Here is a 26,876-nt window from a genome sequence, read left to right as displayed (position 1 = left end):
TCAAACGGGGGGGGGGGGGGCACTTGGGCCATTTCAGGGGTTCCTTGTTGGCCTGCGGCCCTGGCCCTGCTGCCCCAGGGAGGCAGATGGATTAGGGATGGAGGGCAGTAGCCGCGGGGGCAGGGCCTGCGAAGCTGGGCGAGGCTGGCGGGGAACTCCGGCCCCCGCGGACCCTGTGTCCTTCGTGCCTGGGGCCCCGCGTGGGGCCCGTCCCTATTCTCCGAAGATCCAGCCTCGGGCTCCAGGCTGGCCCTCCCAACGCGTGTGCATAGAACGGGCGCTTCCAGGCCTGGCACTCGCCCTCACCCAATATGGCGCGAGCAGCCTCAGGCGTGACACGTGACGCGCTCCGCCCCAGGCTCCGCCTCCTGCGCCGCTTTAAGCCTGGCGGCGCGGCGGCTGGCCACCAAACAACAACGCGGGAACCATGCCCCGGAGGCCGGCAGCTTTCCGGGCCCTGCTCGGCCCGCTGCTCTGGGGCTGTGCGCTGGCGCTGCAGGGCGGGATGCTGTACCCCCGCGAGAGCCCGTCGCGGGAGCGCAAGGAGCTGGACGGCCTGTGGAGCTTCCGCGCGGACTTCTCCTCAGGCCGGCACCAGGGCTTCGAGCAGCAGTGGTACCGGCGGCCGCTGCGGGAGGTGCGGCCCGGAGCCGGGGAACGTGCGGTGGGAGCGGGGAGCCCAGCGCCCTCGCAAAGCCCTTGGAGCTGTTGGCAGGGAAGGAAGCTGAAGATGGCCGGGCTTGTTAGCGTGGGGCTGGGAGACCCGGAAAGGGGGCTGAGCGCCTCAGGCAGTGTCCGCAGCGCTGTGGAGCCCGAGCGGGGCCAGGGTGGACTTCTCGGGTGGCCGTGGGTTCCTTGGCACCCAGCCAGCCCCATCGTGACATGGGTCGCGGTTTGCAGAGAGCTGGGGCTGGGGCAGGCCTGTGCCCAGGGGAGCCTTGCCCTTGTTAGATCCTCTTTTTCTGACTTTGCCGCCCCAGCCTTCTCAGAAGAAGGAAGGAGGGCAGGGTCCCCGCGTGTGCCTGGCTCAAACTTTCCCCAGCTGCCTCTGAGTCAGGGGATCTGCCCCTTCCTCCTGCCTCGGCTGGGTTGTGGTCTCGGGCGCACCCCCTCTCCGTGTAGATCTTGGCCCGGGAGTACTCCATCTATACCTCCTCCTCCCCCTGCAAGTCCTGGGTGCATTTCGCTCGTATCAGGCTTGGGCTAGGCAGCTGTGAGGGTCATGCATTCTAGGTTCTTAGGGGGCGTGGACCTGACCCCAGCCTTTCTTTCCCCAGTCAGGCCCCACCCTGGACATGCCAGTCCCCTCCAGCTTCAATGACGTCAGCCAGGACGGACAGCTGCGTAGCTTTGTCGGCTGGGTATGGTACGAACGCGAGGTGGCCTTGCCCCAGCGATGGACCCAGGACCTGGACAGGAGAGTGGTGCTGAGGATCGGCAGTGCCCATTACTACGCCATTGTGGTCAGTGCAGCCAGCAGCAAGGGAGCGAGAGGGTGGGCCAGGTTGTGAGCAAGCCTGAGTCCCAGCTGTCACCTGACAGCCTGTCTCTTGGGATGGGACAGTGAAGGGGGGGACACTCGTGCCTCACACTGGGCTGTATGCCCTGGGTGGGGTTGCCTAATCTTGGAGCTCCAGTCTTTTCCACCAGGCTGGCCAGACAAGGTGGCAGGTCCCTCGGCCCCCATGTGCTGTAGCTTATGGGAGGGGCGTGCCACGGGTAGCAGGGCCCCCTCCTCATGCCCTGGCCCGCTGCCCCTGTGTCTGCAGTGGGTGAATGGAGTCCACGTGACAGAGCACGAGGGCGGCCACCTCCCCTTTGAGGCTGACATCAGCAAGCTGGTCCAGAGCGGGCCCCTGGCCTCCTGCCGCATCACCATTGCCGTCAACAACACTCTCACACCTTACACGCTGCCGCCGGGAGCCATCCTCTACAAGACCGATACCTCCAAGTGAGCCAGTCCTGGTCTTGCTAGGGACTGGGTAGGGGGGCCTTGGCAGAGTGGAAGCCTTGGATCTGGGGAGGCCAGGAGGTTGAAGGACTGTGGGCGAAGGCATTGGGCCGCTGTCTTCCCACCCTAGGTATCCCAAGGGTTACTTTGTCCAGGACACAAACTTTGACTTCTTCAACTACGCGGGACTGCATCGCTCCGTGCTCCTCTACACCACACCCACTGCCTACATCGATGACATCACCATCACCACCGATGTGGCCCAAGACACTGGTGAGGGCTCCTGACAGGCTCTGCCCTCGGTAGCTGTGCTCTCTGTTTGGAAAGCTCCCCCAGGAAGAAGGCCCTCCCCAGTATCTCTCCGCCCTCACAGGTTCCCATCCACCAAAGCAGCCAAAACCCAGGCTGTCCAAGCAGGCCAGGGTTTCCCAAGTCACCCACGTGGTTGCTGTCATTTTGTGCGGGAACATGGGTCAGTGAGGCATGGGGTCTTGCCTGGAATCACAAAGCTCATAAAGGAACAGCCTCACTGCACATGGAGTTCAGGAACTAAATGGTTGTTGGCCAAGGGGCTCCTCGGAGTGGTGGCTGCAGGGTGCTCCCATCTGTGGAGCCTGCCCTTGGCCCTGACCTCTCTTGTCTCCTGCAGGGCTGGTGAATTACCGGATTTTTGTCCAGGGCACTGAGCACTTCCAGCTGGAAGTGAGTCTCCTGGATGAAGAAGGCAAAGTTGTGGCCCAGGGAACGGGTGGCTGGGGCCAGCTACTGGTGCCCAGCGCCAACCTCTGGTGGCCATACCTGATGCATGAGCGCCCTGCGTATTTGTACTCGCTGGAGGTAATGCCTGCCCCCATCTAGCAGCCCTCACTTGTGCAGGGGCCCAGGACAGGTGGGCAGGCAGGCCAGGGTCCCCTGAGAGCTTTCTGATCTTTTTTCAGCCCTCGGTGGGGAAGCCCAGCTTTGCCGAGCAGGCCCCAGGGGAGGGCGGGGGTAGGTCCCTCCTTGTGAAGAGTAGAGCCCTGTCATTTCTCCATCACTGCGCGCAGGCCTGGGGTATGCCACTACGGTGCACCTGCTGCTGGGCGTGCCGGGTGCACTCAGGCCAGTGGGGGCGATCACACCTGCTGGTTTGGCTCTCCTAGGTGAGGCTCATCGCACAGACAGCAGCCGGGCCTGTGTCGGACTTCTACACACTCCCTGTTGGCATTCGCACCGTGGCTGTCACAGAGAGCCGGTTCCTCATCAATGGGAAACCTTTCTATTTCCATGGGGTCAACAAGCACGAGGATTCAGATGTGAGTTGGGGGGCCCTGCAGAGCCTGTTTCTGGCCACGCTCATCTCCTTTCCCCTCCCTCCCCAGTGCCTTGAAGCTCAAGGCGGTTAAGCAAGAAGCTGGAAACCCCAGTGTCACAATGAGGGGCTAACCGAGCGCTAGTGGGCGGTTGTCTGGGGGCCCAGCTCTGGAAGGAAGTGCACCTTCGGCAGGGACGGAGGGTGGGGGTCACTCTGCTCTGCTGTCTTCCTAGATCCGAGGGAAGGGCTTTGACTGGCCGCTACTGGTGAAAGACTTCCACCTGCTCCGCTGGCTCGGTGCCAACTCCTTCCGCACCAGCCACTACCCCTATGCGGAGGAGGTGATGCAGCTGTGTGACCGCTACGGGATCGTGGTCATCGACGAGTGTCCCGGCGTGGGCATCGTGCTGCCGTAAGTGCCGTGCTGCCCGGCTGCCCCGCTGCCCCGCTGCCTGGCTGCCCAGCCCTGCGGGCCATGACTCCGCTCCCTTTCCTTCCCGGCCACAGCCAGAACTTTGGCAACGTGTCCCTGCAGCACCACCTACAGGTGATGGAGGAGCTGGTGCGCCGGGACAAGAATCACCCGGCCGTGGTGATGTGGTCGGTGGCCAACGAGCCTAAGTCCTCCCTGAAGCCTGCCGGCTACTACTTCAAGTGAGTGCCCCCGGGGTTCCCCTGGGCTGGGAGGTGTGGTGGAGACGAGACCTCAATCTTGGTTGATGGCCCTTGGTGCCAATCAGATCGGAGGGTAGGTACATCCAAACCCAGCCAGCTCAGGACCAAATGTCTACTCACCCCACTGGGCTATTCAACTCAGGGAGACCCTGAAAGGGTCTGAAAGGAAATCTGGAGTTATCCTATTTGTATATACAACTTCACAGTAAAAAAAAACAAAACAAAAAAAAAAACAGCTGGTGACGTGGTCTAACTGGGAAGCAAGGAGAGTCTTTTTTTTTTTTTTTTTTTTTCTGACAGGCAGAGTTAGACGATGAGAGAGAGAGACAGAGAGAAATGTCTTCCTTTTTCCGTTGGTTCACCCCCCAAATGTCAGGGCGCTGCACTGATCCGAAGCCAGGAGCCAGGTGCTTCTCCTGGTCTCCCATGCGGGTGCAGGGCCCAAGTACTTGGGCCATCCTCCGCTGCCCTCCCGGGCCACAGCAGAGAGCTGGACTGGAAGAGGGACAACCGGGACAGAATCCAGCGTCCTGACTGGGACTAGAACCTGGGGTGCCGGCGCCGCAGGCGAAGGATTACCCTAGTAAGCCTTGGCACTGGCCGCAAGGAGTCTTTATAAAAAGACAGCGGAGGGGTCAGACAAGCGTGCTCTGTAAGCACAGCTACACAGTAGCAGATGCACCCAGCAGAATCCATGGACCCGTCCCTCAGTCTCACAGGCAGTCTAACGTGTGTGAAGACTGCAGAAAACCACTGTGGGGTACCCCGGGCCCGTCTGTGCAGCTGAGCTCGTCTCGGGACGTGATCCTGAAATGGTTGCTTAGTGACACGCAGTGTCCGCCAAGACCAGGCCATCTACGGGAGGCAGATGGTTCCATCCGCTAAATGCCAGTGGCCTATCCCTGTTCTGCCCAGGTCACTTGCACTGGACAGAAACACCACTTGGGGGGTGTCACAGTCACCGAGGGAGGCTGTCCCTGCCGGGGTTGGGGGGGAGTGTTCCTTCTTTCTGTTACAGTCATGCGGTGGTCACAGCCTTGACAGATGAATTATTTCACTAGTAGCAGACGTTGTGGAAACATTCCTCGAAGCACATTAGTGGATTTTTTTTTTTTAAAGATTTATTTATTTGAAAGAGGTACAGAGAGAGAGAGAAGTCTTCCATCTGCTGGGTCACTCCCCAAATGGCCGCAGTGGCCGGAGCTGATCTGATCTGAAGCAAGGAACCAGGAGCTTCTTCTTGGGCCATCCTCTGCTGCTTTCCCAGGCCACAGCAGAGAGCTGGATCTGAAGAGGAGCAGCTGGGACTCGAAGCAGCACCAATATGGGATGCTGGCACTGCAGGCAGGCGCTTTAGCCCACTGCACCACTGCGCCACAGCGCCGGCCCCTCCTGAAGTGTTTCGAGCTGAGCCATGGTTGGAAGGGTGGAGGGCTCTGAGAGGCCCCGGCCTGGTGACGGCCGCCTCTGAACACCCACAGCCCCTCCAGGCTCCTGGGTCGTGGTGCGAACAGGATGAGTCAGGGCCTCACAGACAGAACCCTTTTATTTTTTTTTCTATTTTTAAAAAGATTTATTTATTTACTTGAAAGGCAGAGTAATAGAGGGAGAGGGAGAGAGAGAGAGGAGAGAGAGGAGAGGACAGGACAGGACAGAGAGAGAGAGAAAAGGAGAGATCTTCTATCTGCTGGTTCATTCCCCAAAAAGCTGCAACAGGCAGGTCCATTCCAAACCAAAACCAGGAGTCTGGAGCTCCATGTGGGTCTCCCACACGGGTGGCAGGGGCCCAAGCACTTGGGCCATTGCTGCCTTCCCAGTGCATCAGCAGGGAGCTGGGCAGAGAGAGCTGCTTTCAGGGGCCAGTGTGGTGGCACAGCGGGTAAGATGCCAGATGTGACACTGACATCCTGTATTGCAGCACAGGTCCAAGTCCCAGCTGCCCCCACGTTCTATCCAGCTCCCTGGTAATGCATCCAGGCAGGCCGGGAAGATGGCCCAAGTGCTTGGGTCACCACCACCCACATGGGAGACCCAGATGGAGTTCTGAGCTCCTGGCTTTGGCCTGGCCCAGCCCAGGATGTTGTAGCCATCTTGGGGTAATGAATCAGCAGAAGAAAATCTCCCTCCTTCTCTCTCTCTCACAGCCTCTCAAATAAATAAGAATAATTTTTTTTCATTTATTGAAAGGCAGAGTGAGAGAAAGAGCAAGCAAGCTTCCATCTGCTGATTCACTCCCCAAAATGGCTGCAGTGGCTGGAGCTGAGCTGATCCGAAGCCAGGAGCCTGGAGCTTGGAGCTTCTTCCAGGTCTCCCACATGGGTGCAGGACCCAAACACTTGGGCCATCTTCCACTGCTTTCCCAGGTGCATTAGCAGGGAGTTGGATTGGAAGTGGACCAGCCGGGACTTGAACTGTGTCCATATGGGATGCTGGCACTGTAGGCAGCAGCTTTACCCGCTATGCCACAGTGCTGGTCCCAGCCCCAAAATAGTGTTTTTTTTTTTTAATTTAATTTTTAAAAAAACATTTATTTATTTGAAAGAGTTACACAGAGAGGAGAGGCAGAGAGAGAGAGAGAGGTCTTCCATCGCTGGTTCACTCCCTAATTGGCCACAACGGCCGGAGGAGCCCCCAAACCAAGCCCTGACCGCAGACAGGTCCTCTGCTGGGGGCCTCCTGTCAGCTGCACTCGGCGTAAATGTCATTTCCTCAGAGGGAGAGCCTGGCCCTGCCCCTCTCCCACATGCGTTAGGTTCCCGGTGATTGCCTCGGCGCGCGCTCTGCTTCCTCTTCCTAATTCTGCTCCCACAGTCACTTCAGTGCAGCCAGTAGCTGTGTGTGCGTCTCTGCCCCTTCTGTTCCATGCAGCTGTGGAAGCCACCGCCCAGCACCCCGCACACGGCACCCTGCCCACCTCCTGGCACGAACTCCCGGATGGTTTGCTACATTAACCCCCGTCCTTGCCTGATCCCACCCTTCTTGTTCTCAAAATCACCTGGCTAGCCCTTGTGAGAGCAGCCTCTCTGCAGAGCAGGAGTAAGGGACAGGCAAGAAAACTGAGGGGCTCCGGGTAACTGGATATGACTTCAGAACATGGCCTCCAACCCCAGCTATCCAAGGGGGCTTCAGAAGTCCAGGGAAAACTGGAGTCAAAATATGTTTTTTTGTTTTTTTGTTTTTTTTTTTTTGAGATTTATTTATTTATTTATTTAAAAGTCAGAGTTACACAGAGAGAGGAGAGGCAAAGAGAGAGAGAGAGAGGTCTTCCATCCGCTGGTTCACTCCCCAATTGACCCCAACGGCTGGAGCTGCACCCATCCAAAGCCAGGAGCCTGGAACTTCCTCCAGGTCTCCCATGCAGGTGCAGGGGCCCAAGGACTTGGGCCGTCTGCCACTGCTTTCCCAGGCCATAGCAGAGAGCTGGATCCGAAGTGGAGCAGGTGGGACTCGAATCAGCGCCCATATGGGATGCCGGCACTGCAGGCAGTGGCTCTACCCACTACGCCACAGCACCAACCTCCAGACTTATCTTTTAATTCCATTTTCTGCAGACTTTTCGACGCACCTCTGTAGCGGCAGGGAGGAAAAGTGCGGCTGTGGCGGGTTTGGGCCAGGGTGCGCGGGAGGGAGAGGGTGAGAGAGTGGACTCCGTGGACTGATGGAGCCTGTGTCTTCTGCCCCGCCACGGACAGGACCGTGATTGCCCACACCAAAGCCTTGGACCCCTCCCGGCCCGTGACCTTTGTGACCAACTCCAACTATTCGACAGACTTGGGGGTGAGCCGGGCTGGGAGGGAGGGGTCCTCTCCTCCTTTGCCTGCCTCTTTTTAGTCCTGTCCTGATGCTTGCTAACCTGAACTTCTGGAAGAGCCGCGGGTGGGCGGTGCAGCTGTGTTCACGGATGGTCTTCAGGTGAACGCTAACTGCCCACCTGCTGACCTCCCAGGCAGTGTGGCTTCCTGGAGGCAGTGCCTAGAGGGGGGAAGCACTTTGTTCTCAGTGTGGACTCAGTATTTTTGACACCTGAATTTAATGTTATGCACCTGAATTTAAAATGTCAATGCTTTCAGTTCCCTTGGCCCAGGGTTTCCCAAACCTGGCCAATCGGCAGAATCTCTGAGGGAAGTTTTTTTTTGTTGTTGTTGTTGTTTTTAAAGATGTACTTTATTTATTTGAAAGGCAGAGTGACAGAGAGAGGGGGGCCGTACTGTGGCATAGTGGGTGAAGCCACCACGTACAGTGCTGGCATCCTGTATGGGCTCCACTTCCGATCCAGCTCTCTACTATAGCCTGGGAAAGCAGTAGAAGATGGCCCAAGTGCTTGGACCCCTGCACGCATGTGGAAGACCCAGAAGAAGCTCTTGGCTCCTGGCTTCAGATTGGCTCAGCTCTGGCCATCGCGGCTATTTGGAGAGTGAACCATTGGATGGAAGACCTCTCTCTCTCTCTCTGCATCTGCATCTCTCTAACACTGCCTTTCAAATAAATAAATAAATCTTTAAAAAACAAAAAGAGAGGTCTTCATCCGCTGCTGGTTCACTCCCCAGATGCTGCAATGAGCAGGACTGGGCTGGGCTTCAGACTAGGAGTCTGGAGCTTCATCTGGGTCTCCCAAGTGGGTGCAAGTTCCCAAGAACTTGAGCCATCCTCCGCTGCTTTCCCAGGCACACCAGCAGGGAGCCAGATCAGAGCGGAGAGCTGGGTCTCAAACCAATGCCCATATGGATCCCGGGTTGCAGGCAGAGGCTTAACCCACTATACCACAATGCTGGCCCCAGATTCTGATTTTTTTAAGTCCAGGATTTGAACCTGAGTTTTATTTTGTTTTGGTTTTTAGGATTTATTTATTTGAAAGGCAGAGTTACAGAAAGGGGGAGGGAGGAGAGAGAGAAAGAGAGATCTTCCATCCACTGGTTCACTTCCCAAATGGCTATAACGGCCAGGCCGAAGCCAGGAGCATGGAATTTTATCCAAGTCTCCCCTGTGGGTAGCAGGGGCCCAAGCACTTGGGCCATCCTCCACCACTTTCCCAGCTGCATTAGCAGGGAGCTGGATTGCCAGTGGAGAAGATGGGATTCAAATCAGTGCTCATATGGGATGCCAGTGTCACAAGTGGCACTGTACCACAACCCCAAACCTGGGGTTTAAAAGCCCAAACCTGGGCTTTTGAAAAGCTCCGTAGTGATCTCAGTGGCCAAGCAGCTTGGGAACCACTGTCAGACTGAGTGTGGAAGGGGTAAGGTCTATAGCCGGTTGTCGCCTCTGCATGGGCTGCACCCAGGCCGGTCCTGCACCCCATGTGGCTGCACCTGCATCCCAGCACTTACGAGTCTGGCTACAGCAGCCCCTTGGACACTGTGGAGTTGCCCTGTAGCTCTAAGACACAGGAGCAAGAAAGTGTCCTTCACTGTCAAAAAAAGTGGATGAGAAATCATTGTGCACACACATTGTGAAGCCATCATTTTTTTTTTTTTTAAAGATTTATTTACTTATTTGAAAGGCAGAGCTACAGAGAAGCAGAGACAGAGACAGAGAGAGAGGTCTTCCATCCGCTGGTTCACTCCCCAATTGGCCACAACAGCCGGAATTGTGCTGATCCGAAGCCAGTGCAAGGGCCCAAGTGCTCAGGTCATCTGCTGCTGCTTTCCCAGGCCATAGCAGAGAGCTGGATGGGAAGTGGAGCAGCTGGGACTCAAACTGGCGCCCATATCGGATGCTGGCACTGCCGATGGTGGCTTTGCCTGCTACGTCACAGCGCCGGCCCCTTGAAGCCATCATTTTAGCACAGATAGGGAAAGCTATGTCAGCCAGATGTTCCCTCCTCCCAAGACATACAAAGGCTGCCATGAACTCTAGCATTGCACAGAGAGCTTCCTCTTGCTAGTTCACTCCCCAAATGGCTACAACAGCCAGGGCTATTCCAGGCCAAAGCTAGGTGCCAGAAACCCATCTGGGTATCACATGGGTGGCAGGGACCCAAGTCCCTGAGCCATCATCTGTTGCTGCAGGGTGTATACTAGCACAGAGCTGGATTGGCGACAGTGGAGTGGGAATCGGCATCCAGGCGCTCTGATAGGGGATCCAGTGTCCCCCGTGGCATTGAAACAATTGTACCAAATGCCCTCCCCAAGTTCCAGTCCTTCATGGGGACAGGAAGGCTCTGCTGGACACCCTGTGCCTGTCCCTGGGAGAGGCTGCCAGACTCACTGACAGTCTGTGATCCCTGAGCCGTGCTGCCACCCACACCTGCCCCCAGCTTTCTCCTTTCTCCTGCCTACATCTTCCCACCCCCAAAGTGGGCAGAGGCACTATGGATAGACCACATCAGTCCAAGGGCAGACTCCGGACACTCGCATTTATTACGAGACAGGTGTACACAGCCAAACAGGTGATGTTAGATTCCAGCTGGGGCACCCTGAAGGTTTTGTGGAGTCCTCTCCAGCAGGGTCAGGAGTGTCAGCCCAGCACCGTAGACCTGCTGCTGCCTGGGGTCCCTTCCTGACTACTTCCTACGCGTGGAGCGGGGTGATCCCCAGGATCTGACTCTCACCCTCTGCGTCGCCTTCCTACCTTCTCTGCCGGGGTCCTGACACTGTTTGCATCCCCTGGTTAGTGAACGCGCCTCGGCGCTCTCGTCCTAGGTTCCGTACGTGGATGTGATCTGCGTGAACAGCTACTACTCTTGGTATCACGACTACGGGCACCTGGAGTTGATTCAGCTGCAGCTGGAGACCCAGTTTGAGAACTGGTACAGGGCCCACCAGAAGCCCATCATCCAGAGCGAGTACGGAGCAGAGACGATCGCAGGGTTTCACCAGGTAGGTTGTGCACTGCATTCTGCCTGGTGCGCCACCCACTCCTCATTTCCTCAAGCGGCACTTGATGGTTTCCCTTCAGCTCCTTGGGGCCCCTGCCCCCTCTGCAGCCCCTGCTGCCCTACAGTCACACCTGCCTCACTGGCTGCGTCCTCATAGGCAGCCACCACCAGCAAATCCAGACCTCGGAGACCTGTCCTTAGCTCCCCCGGTCCACGGGACCAAACCTTCATTCCTGATCAGGGCAGTGATGTCCTTTGCTACCTCCCCTGTCCTGTGTTTCATCTCTTTTCTCTCCTTTCACTCCCAGCTAATGAAGAGCCTCCGCTGCATGGGGACGAGCAGGGCTGCTGTCTCTGCCTGTGACGCCCGTGTTAGCACCACATTCACCAACAGATGCCACGTCTCGGCTCAGCTGTCCCTTCTTGGGGAGGTTTATCCCACCTGTTCCAGGAAGAGTACCTACCTGTCTGTCAGAATTTCTTGCTCTTGACCTTGGCCAGGCTGTGGGCTCTAGGGGAGAGAAGGAATCCTACTGATTATTGCTTCCTGAGCACTCAGCAGTGTGACACACAGCAGGTGCTAAATAATATTGGGGGAAGGAGTGAAATCTTGGGAGCAATGTTTAATCATCAGCTTTGCTCTTCTTTTTTTTTTTTTGCCCATTTCCTTACCAAAGATACAATGCTGTGTATTTGGGGAATTTTTTTTTATGTGGGCTTTTTTTTTTCCTTTTAATTATTTTCATTTGATTTGAAAGGCAGAGACAGAGACAGACAGACAGGTGGAGAGAGATCTCCCATCTGCTGGTTCATTCCCCAAATGCCCATAACAGTCAGGGCTGGGCCAGGTCAAAGCCAGGAGCCTGGAACTCCATCCTGATCTCCCAAGCACGTGAGCCATCACCTGCTCCCTCCCAGGGTTCTCATTAGTAGGAATCTGGATGGGAAGTGGAGTAGCAAAGACTCAAACCAGGCACTCTGATATGGGATGTGGGTGTCCCAAGTGGTGACTTAGCTTCCACACCAAGCACCTGCTCCTTCATCTGGCTCCTTGAACCATAGCCAGCCCTTCACCCACTCCCATAGCTCTGTCACCTCTACCTGCCTACCTGCCTGTCACGACTCCTGCCACCCATTGTTGATACACACTTCTTCTTCTTCTTTTTTTTTTTTTTTTTTTTTTTTGACAGAGTGGAGAGAGAGAGAGAAAGAGAGAAAGGTCTTCCTTTTTGCTGTTGGTTCACCCTCCAATGGCTGCCGCGGCTGGCGTGCTGTGGCCGGCACACCGCGCTGATCCGAAGCCAGGAGCTAGGTGCTTCTCCTGGTCTCCCGTGTGGGTGCAGGGCCCAAGGATTTGGGCCATCCTCCACTGCCCTCCCAGGCCACAGCAGAGAGCTGGCCTGGAAGAGGGACAACCAGGACAGAATCTGGCACCCCAACCGGGACTAGAACCTGGTGTGCCGGTGCCGCAGGTGGAGGATTAGCCTATTGAGCCGCGGCGCCGATACACACTTCTTAAGGTGTGTTAACAGCTACCCATGGTGGGCTATACTTTTCTGTTTGCACCCTTAAATTCATCTTGCTTATGTAGAATGCCATTTCTACAAAGTAGTAAGATATGGGAAAATCTCTCATAGATGTATACATTTCTTTTCCCTCTTTGAAGGGTGACCAACTCTGAATCTTTAAGAAACTCCCAGAGTCTGGATGGAAACTGAGAGAACCTTTGCAAGGATGGGAAGGGTAGCCGTGACTAGGGCAGGGGTAGCACTCTCTGCACCGTCCAGAACTTGGTTACTGCACACGTGGTTAGTATGGCTGAGCTGATTTACTGTTTATTTTTTTTTTTAAAGATTTATCTATTTATTTGAAAGAGTAACAGAGAGAAAGGAAGAGATAGACAGATCATTCATCCACTAATTCATTCCCCAAATGGCCACAATAGCGAGGATTGAGCCAAGCCAAATCAGTGAGCCGGGAGTTTCTTTTGGGCCCAAATGATTGGGCCATCTTCTGCTGCTTCCCCAGGCACATTAGCAGGGAGCTGTATAGAAAGAGGAACAGCCAGGACTCAAACTGGCACCAATATGGGATGTGAGTATTGAAGGTGGCAGTTTTATCTGCTATACCACAGCAGTGGTCCCACCTCTTTTTTTTTTTTTTTAAATTAGCAGGAAGCTGGAATCAGAAGCAGAGCTAAGACCCAAACCCAGGCACTCTGACAAGCCACGTCCTAATCACTGTACCCTATTATTTATTTATTTATTTTTTAAGATTTATTTTATTTGTTTGAAAGAGTTGCAGAGGCACAGAGAGAGAGAGGGGGGGGGGGTCCTCCATCCGCTGGTTCATTCCCCAGTTGGCTGCAATGGCCAGAGCTGCACCAATCTGAAGCCAGGAGCCAGGAGTTTCCTCTGGGTCTTCCCACACGGGTGTAGAGGCCCAAGGATTTGGGCCATCTTCTACTGCTTTCCCAGGCCATAGCAGAGAGCTGGATTGGAAGTGGAGCAGCCGGACTCGAACCGGTGCCCATATGGGATGCCGGTACTGCAGGCGGTGGCTTTACCCGCTACACCTCATTATTAGTTTTAATTTAAGTACCACATGTGGCTAGAGGCTGTTGTATGAGACAGTGCAGGTTCATGTCCATTAAAACAAAGTAAGACGTCTATGTCATGCCCTGCCCTCATTCAGCTGTGGACATGGAAGCGAGCATGGTTCAATGTTGGAGTTGTATTCTCAGTGTATATTTATTTATTTATTTTATTTTTGACAGGCAGAGTTACAGACAGAGATAGAGAGAACGGTCTTCCTTTTCCGTTGGTTCACCCCCCAAATGGCCACTATGGCCGGCTTGCTGTGCCAATCCGAAGCTAGGAGCCAGGTGCTTCCTCCTGGTCTCCCATGCGGGTGCAGAGCCCAAGCACTTGGGCCATCCTCCACTGCCCTCCCAGGCCACAGCAGAGAGCTGGACTGGAAGAGGAGCAACTGGGACAGAATCCGGCGCCTCAACCGGGACTAGAACCCCGGGGTGCCGGCGCCGCAGGCGGAGGATTAGCCAAGTGAGCCGTGGTGCTGGCCTTCTCAGTGTATGTTATACAGCCTTTTGAGTCCCTTTCATTGGAAAAGAAAGTCAGGGCTTTGCTCTCCCCTAAAATGATGGAGCAGCAGCATCTTTGGACATCTGAGACTTGAGCCTCCAAAACGTTTGCTTGAGATGAAAACTTGACCTTGCGTCCCCAGGACATCTTTCCCAGGGTTACATCTTAGCAGGCAGCACACAGCACTTCACTGGGTACTGAATCCACATCTCGGCGTGGGGCAGTCTCAGCCTAGCACTGCCCTCGGGGAGGCTGTCGCCTTGTCTCAGGGGGCTTGGCTGCCGTCCCCACCTCCATCTGTGCCCTCTCCCTGTTCACCATCATCATGTATGACGGGACACGTCTCTTCCTTGCCAGATTACAGAGCCTTTCCTTTCTGGTTCATCATTATGTCTGCAATGCCTGTCACCTAAGCAGATGGGAGATTATTTGTTGCGTGGATGAAGGGGCTCAACGAGCAGCTCCTTGCCCCGACCTGCTGCACATGGGGCTGAGGCGAGTTCCGTCTGAGTCGCGCTGAGTCGCGCTAGTTCCCAAGTGATGCACTGGCAGCGATGGAAAGCTCAAGGCAAGCACATATCTACTTCCAGCATCATTCAGCTTTAAGACAGGACAGAGACAGAAAAGCTAAGATAAAGCAAATATCAAGTTGTGTTTATAAATAAAGCGGTATTGGTTACTTTTTTTTTTTAATCTTGTTTGACTTCGGGTTACGTCCTAGCCTGGCTATGTCTACACCACTACATACCACTGTGAGGACAGGTATTTTGGTCCTCAGCAAGGGGGCCTTTATTTTTATCTAACCTGTACATGGTCTGTCAATTCTTTTTTTTCTAAAGATTTATTTTATTTATTTGAAAGACAGTTACAGAGAGAGGTAGAGACAGACAGACAGACACACACACACACACACACACACACACACACACACACAGAGGTCTTCCATCCACTGGTTCACTCCTCAAATGGCCACAATGGCCAGAGCTGAACCAGGAGCCAAGAGCTTCCTCCAAGTCTTCCCACGCAGGTGCAGGGGCCCAAGGACTTGGGCCAGCCTCCGCTGCTTTCCCAGGCCATAGCAGAGAGCTGGATTGGAAGTGAAGCAGCCGGGACTCGAACAGGCGCCCATATGGGATGCTAGCACTGCAGGCAGCGGCTTTACCCGCTAAGCCACAGCACCAGCCCCACATCTGCCAATTCTAACTTATAAATTCTCTTTGCCTCGAATCCCAGGACCCTCCTCTGATGTTCAGCGAGGAGTACCAGAAAAGCATGCTGGAGCAGTACCACTTGGTTCTAGACCAGAAACGCAAAGAATACGTGGTGGGGGAGCTCATTTGGAATTTTGCGGATTTTATGACCAACCAGAGTAAGTGGCAGTGGGCTTGGGGGCAGGTACGGATTCTAATTTTTCCAGGTGGGCTTTTCGGTCCCAGGTATTTGGTTGTGAGAATACTGGAAACCAAAAAGGGGAAAGCTGATTTCGTGAATGCCAGCTGCACAGAGAACTCCTAGAAGTAAACCAAACCAGCAGCAAAGAAATCACGCACCTGCTGTACAAAGCATTCATGGCCAGACAGCAAACAGGACAGTCCACTGTGCTGGGGCAGACGTGGCCAACTTGCCGTTGTGTATTTCACAACACCATGAAGCAGAACTCGCCCTCGGACTGGGTTTACTTTGGGATACTTATTATCCCAGAGTAGGGCACGGAGCCTGAGAAATGACAGGTAGGTCAGCCTACCTGCATATTATTCACTGGGAAGAAGCAGGCTCGGGGCTGGCGCTGTGGCATAGTGGGTGGGGATACCACCTGCTGTGCCAGCATCCCAGATGGGTCCCAGTTCGAGTCCCAGCTGCTCTACTTCCAGCCCGGCTCTTTGCTAATGGCCAAGCAGCAGCAGATGGACCAAGTGCTTGGGCCCCTGCCACCCACACGGAAGACCCAGAAGCAGCTCCTGGCTCCTGGCTTTGGCCTGGTCCAGTGCTGGCCATTGTGGCCATGTGGGGAGTGAACCAGAGGACGGAAGATCCTTGTCTCTCTGTCTCTCCCTCTATCTAACTCTTTCAAAATAAATAAATAAATCTTAAAAAAAAAAAAAAAAGGCTCACCAAAATAGAAGTTTCAAAGCACGTCTGGGTGCAGGGGTGTTTAAGTCTTCCAAGAGAGTAATTCTGGGACTTCAGCAGTGGGGAGAGATGAGGGTGACTTCAGCTAAGTTCTGAGTATTTCGGGCTTCTTCCCACACATGATTTCTAGTTTCCTGGCTCACCGTCAACACAGGAGGGCATTTTAGGTGAGTGGAGAAGACTATGGTTGTGGTGGGAATGATGGTCCATGTTTTGGGGAAGATGGGCCTCTGAAAGGCTAAGGCTTAACCAAAGACTAGAATAGAAAGGGGATAAATTAGCCTTGAACACGATGAGATGAGGAGAGATGAGGTCAAGAGGAAAAAAGAATGAGGACCCGAACCTCTACTCTGCTTAACAAATGAGAATGGCACCTGGGAATACCTGGATTTTTGTGGAGTAAGAAATTAGCTGAGTGACGTAAGCTTTGCATAAGTAAAGTGAGAATAATGCCTATCACCTTGTAGGTTGCTTCTGTTTTTAACTCTCATTTATTTGAAAGGCAGAGAGATAGAAAGATAATGAAGCAGAGAGAGGTTGCCCATCTGCTGGTTTGCCCTCCAAATGCCTGCAGCAGCCAGGACTGGGACAGGCTAAAGGCAGGAGCTGGGGAACTCCCCCAAGTGGATGGCAGCTACCTGAGCTGCCATCTGCTGTCTCCCAGGATGTGCTTTAGTGGGAAGCCAGGTAAGAACCATGCATCCAGGGGCCAGCATTGTGGCCTAGTGGGTAAATCCCCTACCTGCTGTGCTGGCATCCCATATGGGCACTGGTTCATGTCCCAGCTGCTCCACTTAACAATCCAGCTCCCTGCTAACAGCCTGGGAAAGCAGTGGAAAATGACTCAAGTGCTTGGGCCCCTGCCACCCACCTGGGAGACCCAGAAGAAGATCCTGGCTCCTAGCTTTGACCAGGCCATTGTGGCCATTTTTGGGGAGTGAACCAGAGGATGGAAGAACTCTTCTTTCTCTCTGTAACTGACTTTCAAATAAATAAATAAATCTTAAAAAAAAAAAAAAATCGGGCATTCCAGTATGGAATGTGTGCATCCTAAAATAGAATCCCAGCTGCTGTGGCAAATGCATTCCCCAATTCCTTGTAGGTTGATGTCCGATTTCATTTGGCCACGTGCTTGACAGTGCCTGGTATTTGCCTGTTGTAGAAGAAATTAGTCTTGAACTTTTTTTTAAAAGATTTATTGGGGCTGGCGCTGTGGCATAGCAGGTAAAGCCACCGCCTGCAGGACCGGCATCCCATATGGGTGCTGGTTCGAGACCCGGCTGCTCCACTTCCTATCCAGCTCCCTGCTCTGAGCTGAGAAAGCAGTAGAAGATGGCCCAAGTCCTTGGGCTCCTGCACCCACGTGGGAGACCTGGAGGAGGCTCCTGGCTCCTGGCTTCGGATTGGTGCAGTTCCGGCCATTGCAGCCAATTGGGGAGTGAACTAACAGATGGAAGACCTCTCTCTCTCTCTCTGTGTAACTCTTTCAAATAACAAATATATCAAAAAAAAATTTTATTTATTTGAAAGGCAGAGTGACACAGAGAAACACAGAGATTAAAAGGAAGAGAAAGAGAGAAATCTTGCATCTGGTGGTTTACTCCCCAGATGGCCATCAATAGCCATTTCTGAGCCAGGCTGATGCCAGGAGCCAGGAACTCCATTCAGGTCTCCCACATGGGTGGCAGGGGCACAGGTACTTTGGCCATCTTCTGATGCCTTCCCAAGTGCATTTGCAGGGATCTGGATTGGAAGAGGAGCACTTGTGCCAATTTGGGTCGCCAGTATTGCAAGTGATGGCTTAACCCACTGCCACAACACTGGCCCCTGTCCTGAGCTTCTGGGCAGGAAAATTCTTTTCCATTTAGCTGTGGTCTCTCTGTGGGTAGGGGTGGAAGGAAAGCAAGCTGAAGGTGTGGCCCTTACAAGCTGCTGTTGGCTTTATTCCCCTCCCAATTCCAGCTCTGGGAAACTGACCCCCAGCAGGAGTATCCAGGCCGGAAGTTGGCCTGGGCAGACCCTGAAACCTGTATCACCCATAGGCCAAGGTTTTTGCACCTGCTCTTCAGGAAGGGCCAGCCTTTTCCGGAATAACTCTGTCTCAGTTCCCCTTTGCCCCAAATTCCAAGCACCTGGGTACTCAAAATGTTATTTTGTAAATAAAAGATCAGTTTTTTTTGGGGGGGGGGTAGGCATTTGGTGCCGCACAGCTGAGATGCCCACATCCCATGTAGTGCCTGCGTTCCAGTGCTGGCTGCACCCCCAGTTCCAGCTTCCTGTTCATGTGCACCTCAGGAGGCCACAGGCCATGGCTCAAGTACTTGGTTCACTGCTATCCATGTCGGAGACCCGGATTGAGTTTGGGGCTCCTCCTGGTTTTGGCCTGGCCCACCCCCAGCCATTATGGGTCTTTGGAGAATGAGCCAGCAGGTGAAGAGTGCTGTCTCTCAAATGAAAAAAACCACAGATATAAATGATTTTGAATTTCTTCCCCTAATGGGCTGGAAATTCACACAGCAGGGGCTGAGGTGTTTTGGGGGAGCAGTGGCATGTAATGCTTTAACCTCCAAGTTGTTACTTTAGGTCCAGCAATGGCCATTTCTTTTTCTTTTTTTTGCTTTTTCTCTTTTTTGACAGGCAGAGTGGACAGTGAGAGAGAGACAAAGGTCTTCCTTTTTGCCATTGGTTCACCCTCCAGTGGCCGCCGCGGCCGGCGCACCGCACTGGTCCGATGGCAGGAGCCAGGTGCTTATCCTGGTCTCCCATGGGGTGCAGGGCCCAAGCACTTGGGCCATCCTCCACTGCACTCCCGGGCCACAGCAGAGAGCTGGCCTAGAAGAGGGGCAACCGGGACAGAATCTGGCGCCCTGACCGGGACTAGAACCCGGTGTGCCGGCGCTGCAAGGCGGAGGATTAGCCTAGTGAGCCGCAGCGCCGGCCGCCATTTCTTTCTAATATTTATTTATTTATTATTTGAAAGGCAGAGTTACACACAGAGAGAAGGAGAGGCAGAGACAGAGGGGTCTTCCATCCGCTGGTTCACTACCCAGCTGGCTGCAATGGTCGGAGCTGTGCCGATGTGAAGCCAGGAGCCAGGAGTTTCTTCCAAGGACACGGGCCATCTTCTAATGCTTTCCCAGACCATAGCACAGAGCTGGATGGGAAGTGGAGCAGCAGGGACTCGAACCAGTGCCCACATGGGATGCCGGCACTGTAGGTGGCAGCTCTAACCACTATGCCACAGCAGCGACCCTAGCAATGGCCATTTCTATTGAGTACCCAGCTGGGCTCCAGTTTGCCTCCAGTTTAGTCTCCAATTCCGGGGGCAGAAGTCATCTGAAATGCTTTGTTTGCCTTTATTGTTGTTTTTTAAATTTTTATTATTTTTTTAGCCCCGCAGAGACCAGTTGGGAATAAGAAGGGGATCTTCACTCGTCAGAGACAGCCAAAAAGTGCAGCTTTCCTCCTGCGAGATCGCTACTGGAGGCTCGCCAATGAAACCAGGTACCACCGGTCCACAGTGAGGTCGCAGTGCCAGGGCAACAGCCCTTTTACCTTTTAAAGCCAGAACTACCTTTGGGGCCGCCTCTCAGCAGCCACCTCCACGGAACAAGTGCCTCCCGGGACTGTTCAGGGCACTGCCAGAAGGCTTCCGGCACTCTGCTGGAAGAGCACCTCCAAGGGGAAAAATAAAAGCTTTTCTCGTATGAGAATAAAGAGTTCAGCGCCAAGTGATTGCTCTGTGCTGCCGACAGGCATCTCCGATCGAGGTCAGGCCGTCTTCATAGCCGTAACACGTTTCAGCCCTCGTCCAACCGCTGCCTCACTCACCCACGCCATTTCCACGGCGCCTGCAACTAGGCCAGCCCTGACCCAGTGAGAGCGCCAAAGGCTTTCATAGCCGCGGGTGAGCCCTGCACATGGGCTGATGTCCCGCGTGGCCTAAGTGATTTATAGAACTGCCCTGGCAGTGCAGTAATTAGCCAGGTCTATGTGCCAGTTTCCTGTTAAGCTGGTCGATACACATAATGAGGCTTTCGTGCTGATGAGTGTCAGAGGTAACCAGCCCTCCTAGGACACCGCTCCTCCCGCAGCCAGAGTCTAGTCCCGACAGATGGACAGCCCACCGGCTGTCATGCTGACTGTGGCAAGGCCTCTTTAACCAGGCTGGGCCCACTGGTGACTGCCCCACGCTTTGGTACCTCAGGAGATCCTCTGGGCCCTCTCCCAGAGCACAGCCCCCCCCAAGGAGTCTTTTCTCCCACTCTCCATACAGGCAAGTAAGGTGCATAATTCTAACGTTTGCACATTCCATGATCCTGTTTTAAAGCTCCATGCTCGGGCAAGTACTCTTTTGGAGAGCAATCAAATGGAGGACAAGCAGCCAATAACAGTTCTTGATACAGAACGCGAATTGCTTCAATTCTGCTTGATTCTCATGTCTCAGTGTGCAACCCTTTATGGCTGTCCCTTGCAAGGGACAGGAAGTTCCATGGAAGGAAAATTTAGCTGAATCTTCGGCATCTCCAGGTCTGTTTTTAAAAAATGAGTGTAGTCAGTTGAGATAGCTAAGTTAGGGAGTAGGTTAAGCAGTTAGGATGCCACTTGGGACATCCGTATCCCATATCAGAGTGGATGGTTCAAGCCTTGACTCTACTTTGAATCCAGCTTCCTGCTGACGTGCACCCTAGGAGGCAACAGGTGGTGGCTCAACTGCTTGTATCCTTGTCACCTACACAGGAGACCTAGATTGGGTTCCAAGCTTCCAGGCTGGCCAGGCCCTGGTTATAAACCAGCAGATGGGAGATCTATTTATTTTTGTATCTCTTTGCCTCTCAAGTAAAGTAGAAAATTAATGTTTTTAAAAAGACAAATAGTACATTAGGAATTCTAGAGGTTCCATTTCTCATCACCCCCGAACTCAAGCTCTTCATATTCCAGTGGAATGTCAATGAATAATGTCTCTCATTGACAAACATTAAAAAACATTAAGCAGACACTCCTGAATGTTCTACAGATAGGGGCAAGGTCTGTTTCGGAGGTCATAAGGTTCTAGCATAGAACACATTAGTTCTAGTCAGTGAAGGATGGCTGCAACATACTTCAAATGGACTCGTCTCTAGCATATGCCATCTTTTTCTTCTTTTTAAAGATTTATTTACTTCAAAGTCAGACACAGAGAGGGACAGAGAGCGAGCTTCCATTATCTGGTTCATTCCCCAGATGGCCGCAACAACCAGCGTTGAGTCAGGCTGAAGCCAGGAGCTTCTTCCCGGTCTCCCACATGGGTGCAGGGGCCCAAACACTTGAGCCATCTTCCGCTGCTTTCCCAGGCACATTAGCAGAGAGCTGGACTGGAGGTGGAGCAGCTGGGACTTGAACCGGCACCCACATGGGAGGCTGGCATCATAGATGGTGGCTTAATCAGCACCGGCCCCAGATGGCATCTTAGAATTTTCAAGGTAAGCTAAAGTAAAGCTGTGGAGAACATCTGACTGGTATGTTTCCTATGTTTACAGAACTGTCAGCCATAACACCTTTTGTAACATCCGTTGTTGACAACCACACAGATGGTAAGCCACAGGACCTCTAAGAGCTAGAATCTCTCAAGGACTCTGTGCCTTCCTTACACGGACATCTAAGAGGAAAGTCAGTGGCTCTGTAGAAACAAGGTCACAGTCGCAACTTCCAGAATACTTTATAAGGCTTTATGAGGCTTCATTTTAGCTTCCTTTTTGAAGTGCAGTACTACAGTGTAAGAACAATGGCAGCACAACTTCCACAGGTAACTTCTACATTTATTTTATACCAAAAAAGTTATGTGCAACAAATAAACATTCTTACATATTTACATTTGTTTTTATTTACCAGTTAGCAAAATGGTGCCCTAAACCTCTGATAAAGAACATTTCTATCTCCGTTAAAGGGGAATCTGCCCAGTGAACTCCATTTCAAATGAATGTTTACTCAGGCGCTCAAAGCACTAGTAATAAATATTTCTGATGGAACATACTATACAGATCATACACCTAATAATTAGGCCATGCTTAATACAGTTTTATAACAAAACATTTCACCTTTTATGGGCTAATTTGTTGAAAAAAATGTTTAACCATGTAGCCTGGACTCCCACCCCCGCCCCTTTTGTTTCGCTGAAGGGTAGTTCTCACAAACTAGGAATCATAACTGCTGCCTAAAGTCTCTCTGCAAGACGTGCTGTGTGCTGCAGGACAACTCGTGAGGACAGAGGCGGCCTGTCGGGTCCATCTCCCCAGAGGCTACTGAAAATGAGAGTGGGTTTCTTTGTTGGCATTTGTCTAGACAAGATTTCCTGGTACTCACTGGTTGTCAAGCAGTGTTGCTGATCTAAGTTATGAAGTAATTGCCTAAGACAGCTCTGCACTTTGGCAGTCTTTGAAAAGGCATAAATGAAGAACAAAAGCCAACAAAGAATTTTTAATTTTATTGTAGCCTGGTCCTGGATCTTATCAAGTAGGTCCAAAGACCCCTTGTACCACATGACAAATCATCTTTGCTTCTGTATGAAAATAGTCAGTACTTTCAACATTCTTGAAAAGTAATGAATTTAAGGAGGGGATACATACATGAAGTAATTCCTGGCACACAGCTAATTAAACCTGAGTTATTTCACCAGAAGTTTTACCCTCACTGACAGCAGCTAGCTGCAATGAAAAACCAAATGAAATCCTCCAAACCACCCAGATTCCCTAGGATTTATCCTTTAACCATACTTTCCCCCTTCAAATATTTATAACTGTTAATAGAGGCTTCCTCTGTAATAAACCACTCCAAACACATGAAGTGGGAATTCCTGCTGTAAGCGATTCTTTCCCTAGCCTGGCCGTCAGCCCTGGTGGCCAGCAATGCCACAGTTTATACGTATTCAGTCTGGAATTATAGCAATCTTCAAACTTTATCACATGGCATTTCCTCCCCCTTGTGGGTGGAGAAGAATGTAGTGGTGGGGGGGAGAGGGCCTATAGTTTTCCAGGGCATATGTCACTTACTGAGACACCGGCATCACACTCCTGCCATTGCAGGCAGCACATGTTCATCTCGCAGCGAGAAAAGGGGCGTTGATTTTACTGCGTCATAGGAATGTGGCTTTTTAAAAAAATTTATTTATTTTTATACAACTGAAACAGTGGTTTCCCCAAGGCTTATAAAAGTAAAGGAAAAACTTGAAGGGTCTGGCTGAATGACTTTCCTTGTTTTCTCATTTGAGAGTTGAAGACATTTTCAAGACTGTAACCTCAAGACAAGCTTTAACTATACTCTGCTGACTGATACAAAATGTGACAAAAACCTTTTGAGACTGGGACACGAGGAACTTGTTTAGCACTAGCGGTGTTATAAATACCACAGAAGTCTTCACGGTGAAGCCATTTCCACTCTAGTTTGTGAACTGCCTTGGGAGAACCACACACACTGGCACAGATGACCTCACTGCACAGTTCTCAGATCAGAGGACTGACTTCTCCACAGGAACCGGCATTCAGTCAGTGCTTCCTAGAATTCTGTAACCACTTGACAATACAAGAACAACACGTACATAATAAAACAGGCATTGAGATATTCACATTCATGGGAAAACATAAGCCTCGATGAAATCTGAGTTAAGCTATCTTTTAACGAACTGGTTAAGACCGGTTAAAAGTTCATTACAATTCAGATTTGATACCTGCCTTGGGCCAGAAGGACTACACTGCATCAGTGAACAGCTGTAAACTGCTAGATAGCTGCTGACTCTGTACACACTTTACTTTTCAGAGCGGGCCCGCCCCCTCCCTTCGCTAAGAAGGCAAGTAGAACACTCAAAACTCACCAATCTAATTGCCTATTTTTAACAGAACAATTAGTTGAATTGGAAGCAAAAACACTGCTACTGCTTCTCAATCTAAAGAATAAAATGATCATTCAGAACCTTTTTGCAGAACACAAGTTTTCCACTTGACAGAAAGGAGGGGGGGACACTTCTGCCCAGATTCACACACAAAATATTTGGTTTGAGATTTTAAGACAGAAGGCACTTTTAACACTCTGGCAGAAGATGTTAACCATAGAAACATACTGTCACTATTTCACTCAGGTTTATTCAAATCACTTTAAGAAATTCTGCTTACTGCATTTGTGTAGTTAATAGAGCAGTGATGACATTACTGTATTTTGCTCCTAGATATTTCTACCTATAGTACTTCTCCCAATTAAGTAAACTGAGCAGTGTGTCAGCCCTAAAGTTCACAGATCCAATGTCCGACTCTGAAACAATTAAACCAGATATCCAATTAGTGCAGAAAGAAACAATGAGAACACCGTGGAAAGACCGAAGGGCAATTCTCCTTGAGCACTGGGGCTTACACTGGTTATTTCCAAGTTCTAATACTGTTTAGTTGACTGGCACCAATATTAAGTAAAATCATCTGTGAAAATTCAACTACTGTCAAGAGGCTTTACCTGAAAATGCCATATTAATATTTCCAGTTTTTCTCCAAAGAAATATACCCATTTCCCAAATCATTAGTGTTCCGAAGGCCTTGGACTTGAAGGTCTGGTCACACAGCTCCTTCTGTAAGGTTATAATTCATCCAGTTTTACGCCTAAACACAGAATTGACTTGAATGTACAAATTCATTTTCTTCCTTTCAGAGGATGGAGATGAAAGGGAACCAACCACCCTAATATTTTTGCTGTCAGTGTTGCACCCATGGCTGTCAGTGTTTTTCACGAGATGCTCGGTAGGGACTTCCTACTTTCACTATTTCATCAGTCAACATTGAGCTGCATTCTTCATTGCTACACTTCAACTAAACCGTACAGTAAGTTCTGCAGGGATGGATCCAATGTTTCTACCTTTATTTACAAATATCACAAAAATGGATTCTAGTTGAATCTACATGTTTAAATCCGTCAGCTAAAAACATATTACATATTGTAAACATGGCAATATTTAATACAGCATCTATTCTAAAATAGTTTCATGTCATGATCACATTTGTTATACCTGAAATTGAATTTATACACATTAGAGAATTACTAGCAATGGTTTCTCACTTTACAGTGGAGGGAATGGGGCTAGGGCTACATTTTATTATTTGAGAAACATCTTCAAAGTAAAGTTAAAGCTTGTCTTTGATTGGCTTGGTGATCCTTTTTTTTTTTTTTTTTTTGTATCCACATTTAAAATGAAGATCGACACAGAAAATAGCTAGGGCCCCTTCTAATGTACAGGATTTTAAAAAATCAGTTTAAGATTCTCAGGGAAGTGTCTGTTGTGAAGAATTAAAAAAAAAAAATGCTGCCAAATAAACTTAATGGAAAAAGGGACTTCAGACTGTCCGTCAGGAGTTCATCAGGTGTCAGTCCTGCTTGGGCTGCAGCTGCCGCTTCCAGGCCTCATTCAAGTAAACCAGTCGTTTGTAGTTGATGATAAGAAGAATGAAGTTCAGCGCGTACGTGGTGACGCAGATGATGCAGAACTCCTTCAGCACGAAGTACAGAATGTAGGCCAGGTACAAGGACCCTACGGCAGACATGATGGAGGACGTCATGAGGATCAGAGCCGCCACGGCGCTTGCTGTGAGGCCTGCAAGACAGAGACACCTGGCTCAATCAGGCCTTGATGCTGAGACAGCGGCTGAGTTAAAAGATAACATTTCATGGCCAGCTGTGGTGTGTGAATCCTTGTCTGACTGCAAAACTCTGAAAGTTGAGAACAAAAACTACCGGACTATTTGAAGATTATGCAGGTTGACTATGCAGACAGGATACCAGTGTAATGGCTGCAATGTTTGGATTTGTTCGTATTTCAGATGAAATATTATTTCATAAACCAGCCATAGCTAAGGATTTGCATACCAAGAAAAAAATGCGGTTTCACAATCACATTAAGCAATGAAGCTGATTGAGAAGATCAACAGCCCCAACTCTCCTAATGAATAAAGAGCATGGAGACAAAACCATTCCTTCCAAGCTGTGCACATCTAGGGAGAGTCCACCCTGGCCTTTTTATACAGACTCCCTCTCTGTGGAAAAGAAAATGTGTTATTCCATCTTTAGATCAAATTGGTCAAAAATGCTTCATGGAAGAAGACTGGTACTACTCTAGAAGGAATAAAAATCTTGATAAACCTTTCAGAAGGGGCTCACCCTAGAGTACAGGAAACCATCTGTGGCCAGGTGGCCCCCTATGGGTCAACCCTGATCAAGAAAGAAGGCAGTCATGTGAGCTATGCCAGGGCTTCCACCCCCCCCCCAAAAAGTGCCCAAATTCTTGACTCTTCACGTGCACTCTTGTGATTTCCTGTGTCCAACGACATGTGAACAGTGTGTTTCTTTTCAAGGGTAGAGAAGATGGCAGAACATACTAAACTACCCTCCCACCCAGTGGGCTAATGCAGAGCAGCACAAAATAAGAATAGGTGGGGGTTGGTGCTGTGGCGTAATGGGTAAAGCCACTTCCTGTAGTGCTGGCGTCCCATTTGGGCACCTGTTTGAGTCCCAGCTGCTCCTCTTCCCATCCAGCTCTCTGCTATGGCCTGGGAAAGCAGTGGAAGATGGCCCAAGCCCTTGGGCTCTGCACCCATGTGGGAGACTTGAAAGAAGCTCCTGGGGCCGGTGCTGTGGCGCAGTGGGTTAACGCCTTAGCCTGAAGCGCTGGCATCCCATATGGGCTGCTCCTCTTCCAATCCAGCTCTCTGCTATGGCCTGGAAAGGCAGTAGAAGTAGAAGATGGCCCAAGTCCTTGGGCCCCTGCACCCACGTGGGAGACCTAGAAGAGACTCCTGGCTCCTGGCTTCGGATCGGCACAGTCCGGCCGTTGTGGCCAATTGGGGAGTAAACCAACGGATGGAAGACCTCTCTCTCTCTCTCTCTTCCTCTCCTCTCTAT

The 26,876-nt window shown here is 51.5% G+C and overlaps 2 protein-coding genes and 1 long non-coding RNA gene across 7 annotated transcripts in view; 1 reads left to right on the top strand and 2 right to left on the bottom strand.

Annotated features, from left to right (window-relative positions):
* Window positions 1-408: 408 nt before the first annotated feature.
* The window catches only part of GUSB (glucuronidase beta), a 53,101-nt gene continuing 26,633 nt past the window's right edge, over window positions 409-26,876 (top strand). The window contains exons 1-13 of one of the 4 annotated variants that reach the window (XM_070064750.2): window positions 409-637; window positions 1,278-1,463; window positions 1,770-1,951; window positions 2,082-2,224; window positions 2,601-2,788; window positions 3,094-3,246; window positions 3,479-3,657; window positions 3,753-3,899; window positions 7,613-7,697; window positions 10,562-10,738; window positions 15,072-15,207; window positions 19,361-19,472; window positions 21,488-21,815. In XM_070064750.2, the coding sequence (XP_069920851.1) occupies window positions 428-637; window positions 1,278-1,463; window positions 1,770-1,951; window positions 2,082-2,224; window positions 2,601-2,788; window positions 3,094-3,246; window positions 3,479-3,657; window positions 3,753-3,899; window positions 7,613-7,697; window positions 10,562-10,738; window positions 15,072-15,207; window positions 19,361-19,472; window positions 21,488-21,527 (1,938 nt within the window). In that variant the 5' untranslated portion in view covers window positions 409-427 and the 3' untranslated portion in view covers window positions 21,528-21,815. Of the gene's footprint in view, window positions 638-1,277; window positions 1,464-1,769; window positions 1,952-2,081; window positions 2,225-2,600; window positions 2,789-3,093; window positions 3,247-3,478; window positions 3,658-3,752; window positions 3,900-7,612; window positions 7,698-10,561; window positions 10,739-15,071; window positions 15,208-19,360; window positions 19,686-21,487; window positions 21,816-26,876 lie in introns of those variants that run through there. The other 3 variants (XM_070064749.2, XM_002722285.6, XM_008249655.3) reach the window with 3 other exon arrangements.
* Window positions 9,382-11,252, bottom strand: LOC149120482 (uncharacterized). Its single transcript, XR_016226128.1, has 2 exons — window positions 11,202-11,252; window positions 9,382-9,585 (listed from the first exon to the last, which is right to left on the bottom strand). It is a non-coding gene; the product is annotated as an uncharacterized LOC149120482 (long non-coding RNA).
* VKORC1L1 (vitamin K epoxide reductase complex subunit 1L1) overlaps window positions 21,746-26,876 on the bottom strand; it is a 77,259-nt gene continuing 72,128 nt past the window's right edge. For both annotated transcript variants that reach the window (XM_051836347.3, XM_089321523.1), the window contains one exon: window positions 21,746-25,572. In XM_051836347.3, coding sequence (XP_051692307.2) covers window positions 25,346-25,572 — 227 coding nt within the window. In that variant the 3' untranslated portion in view covers window positions 21,746-25,345. The remainder of the gene's footprint in view (window positions 25,573-26,876) is intronic.

The sequence above is a fragment of the Oryctolagus cuniculus genome, chromosome 19 (genome assembly GCF_051225735.1).
Source record: "Oryctolagus cuniculus isolate XC-2025 breed Fujian yellow rabbit chromosome 19, ASM5122573v1, whole genome shotgun sequence".
Taxonomy (NCBI): domain Eukaryota; kingdom Metazoa; phylum Chordata; class Mammalia; order Lagomorpha; family Leporidae; genus Oryctolagus; species Oryctolagus cuniculus.
The sequence above is the reverse complement of the archived record's forward strand: the minus strand, read 5'-3'. Positions and strand labels throughout refer to the sequence as shown.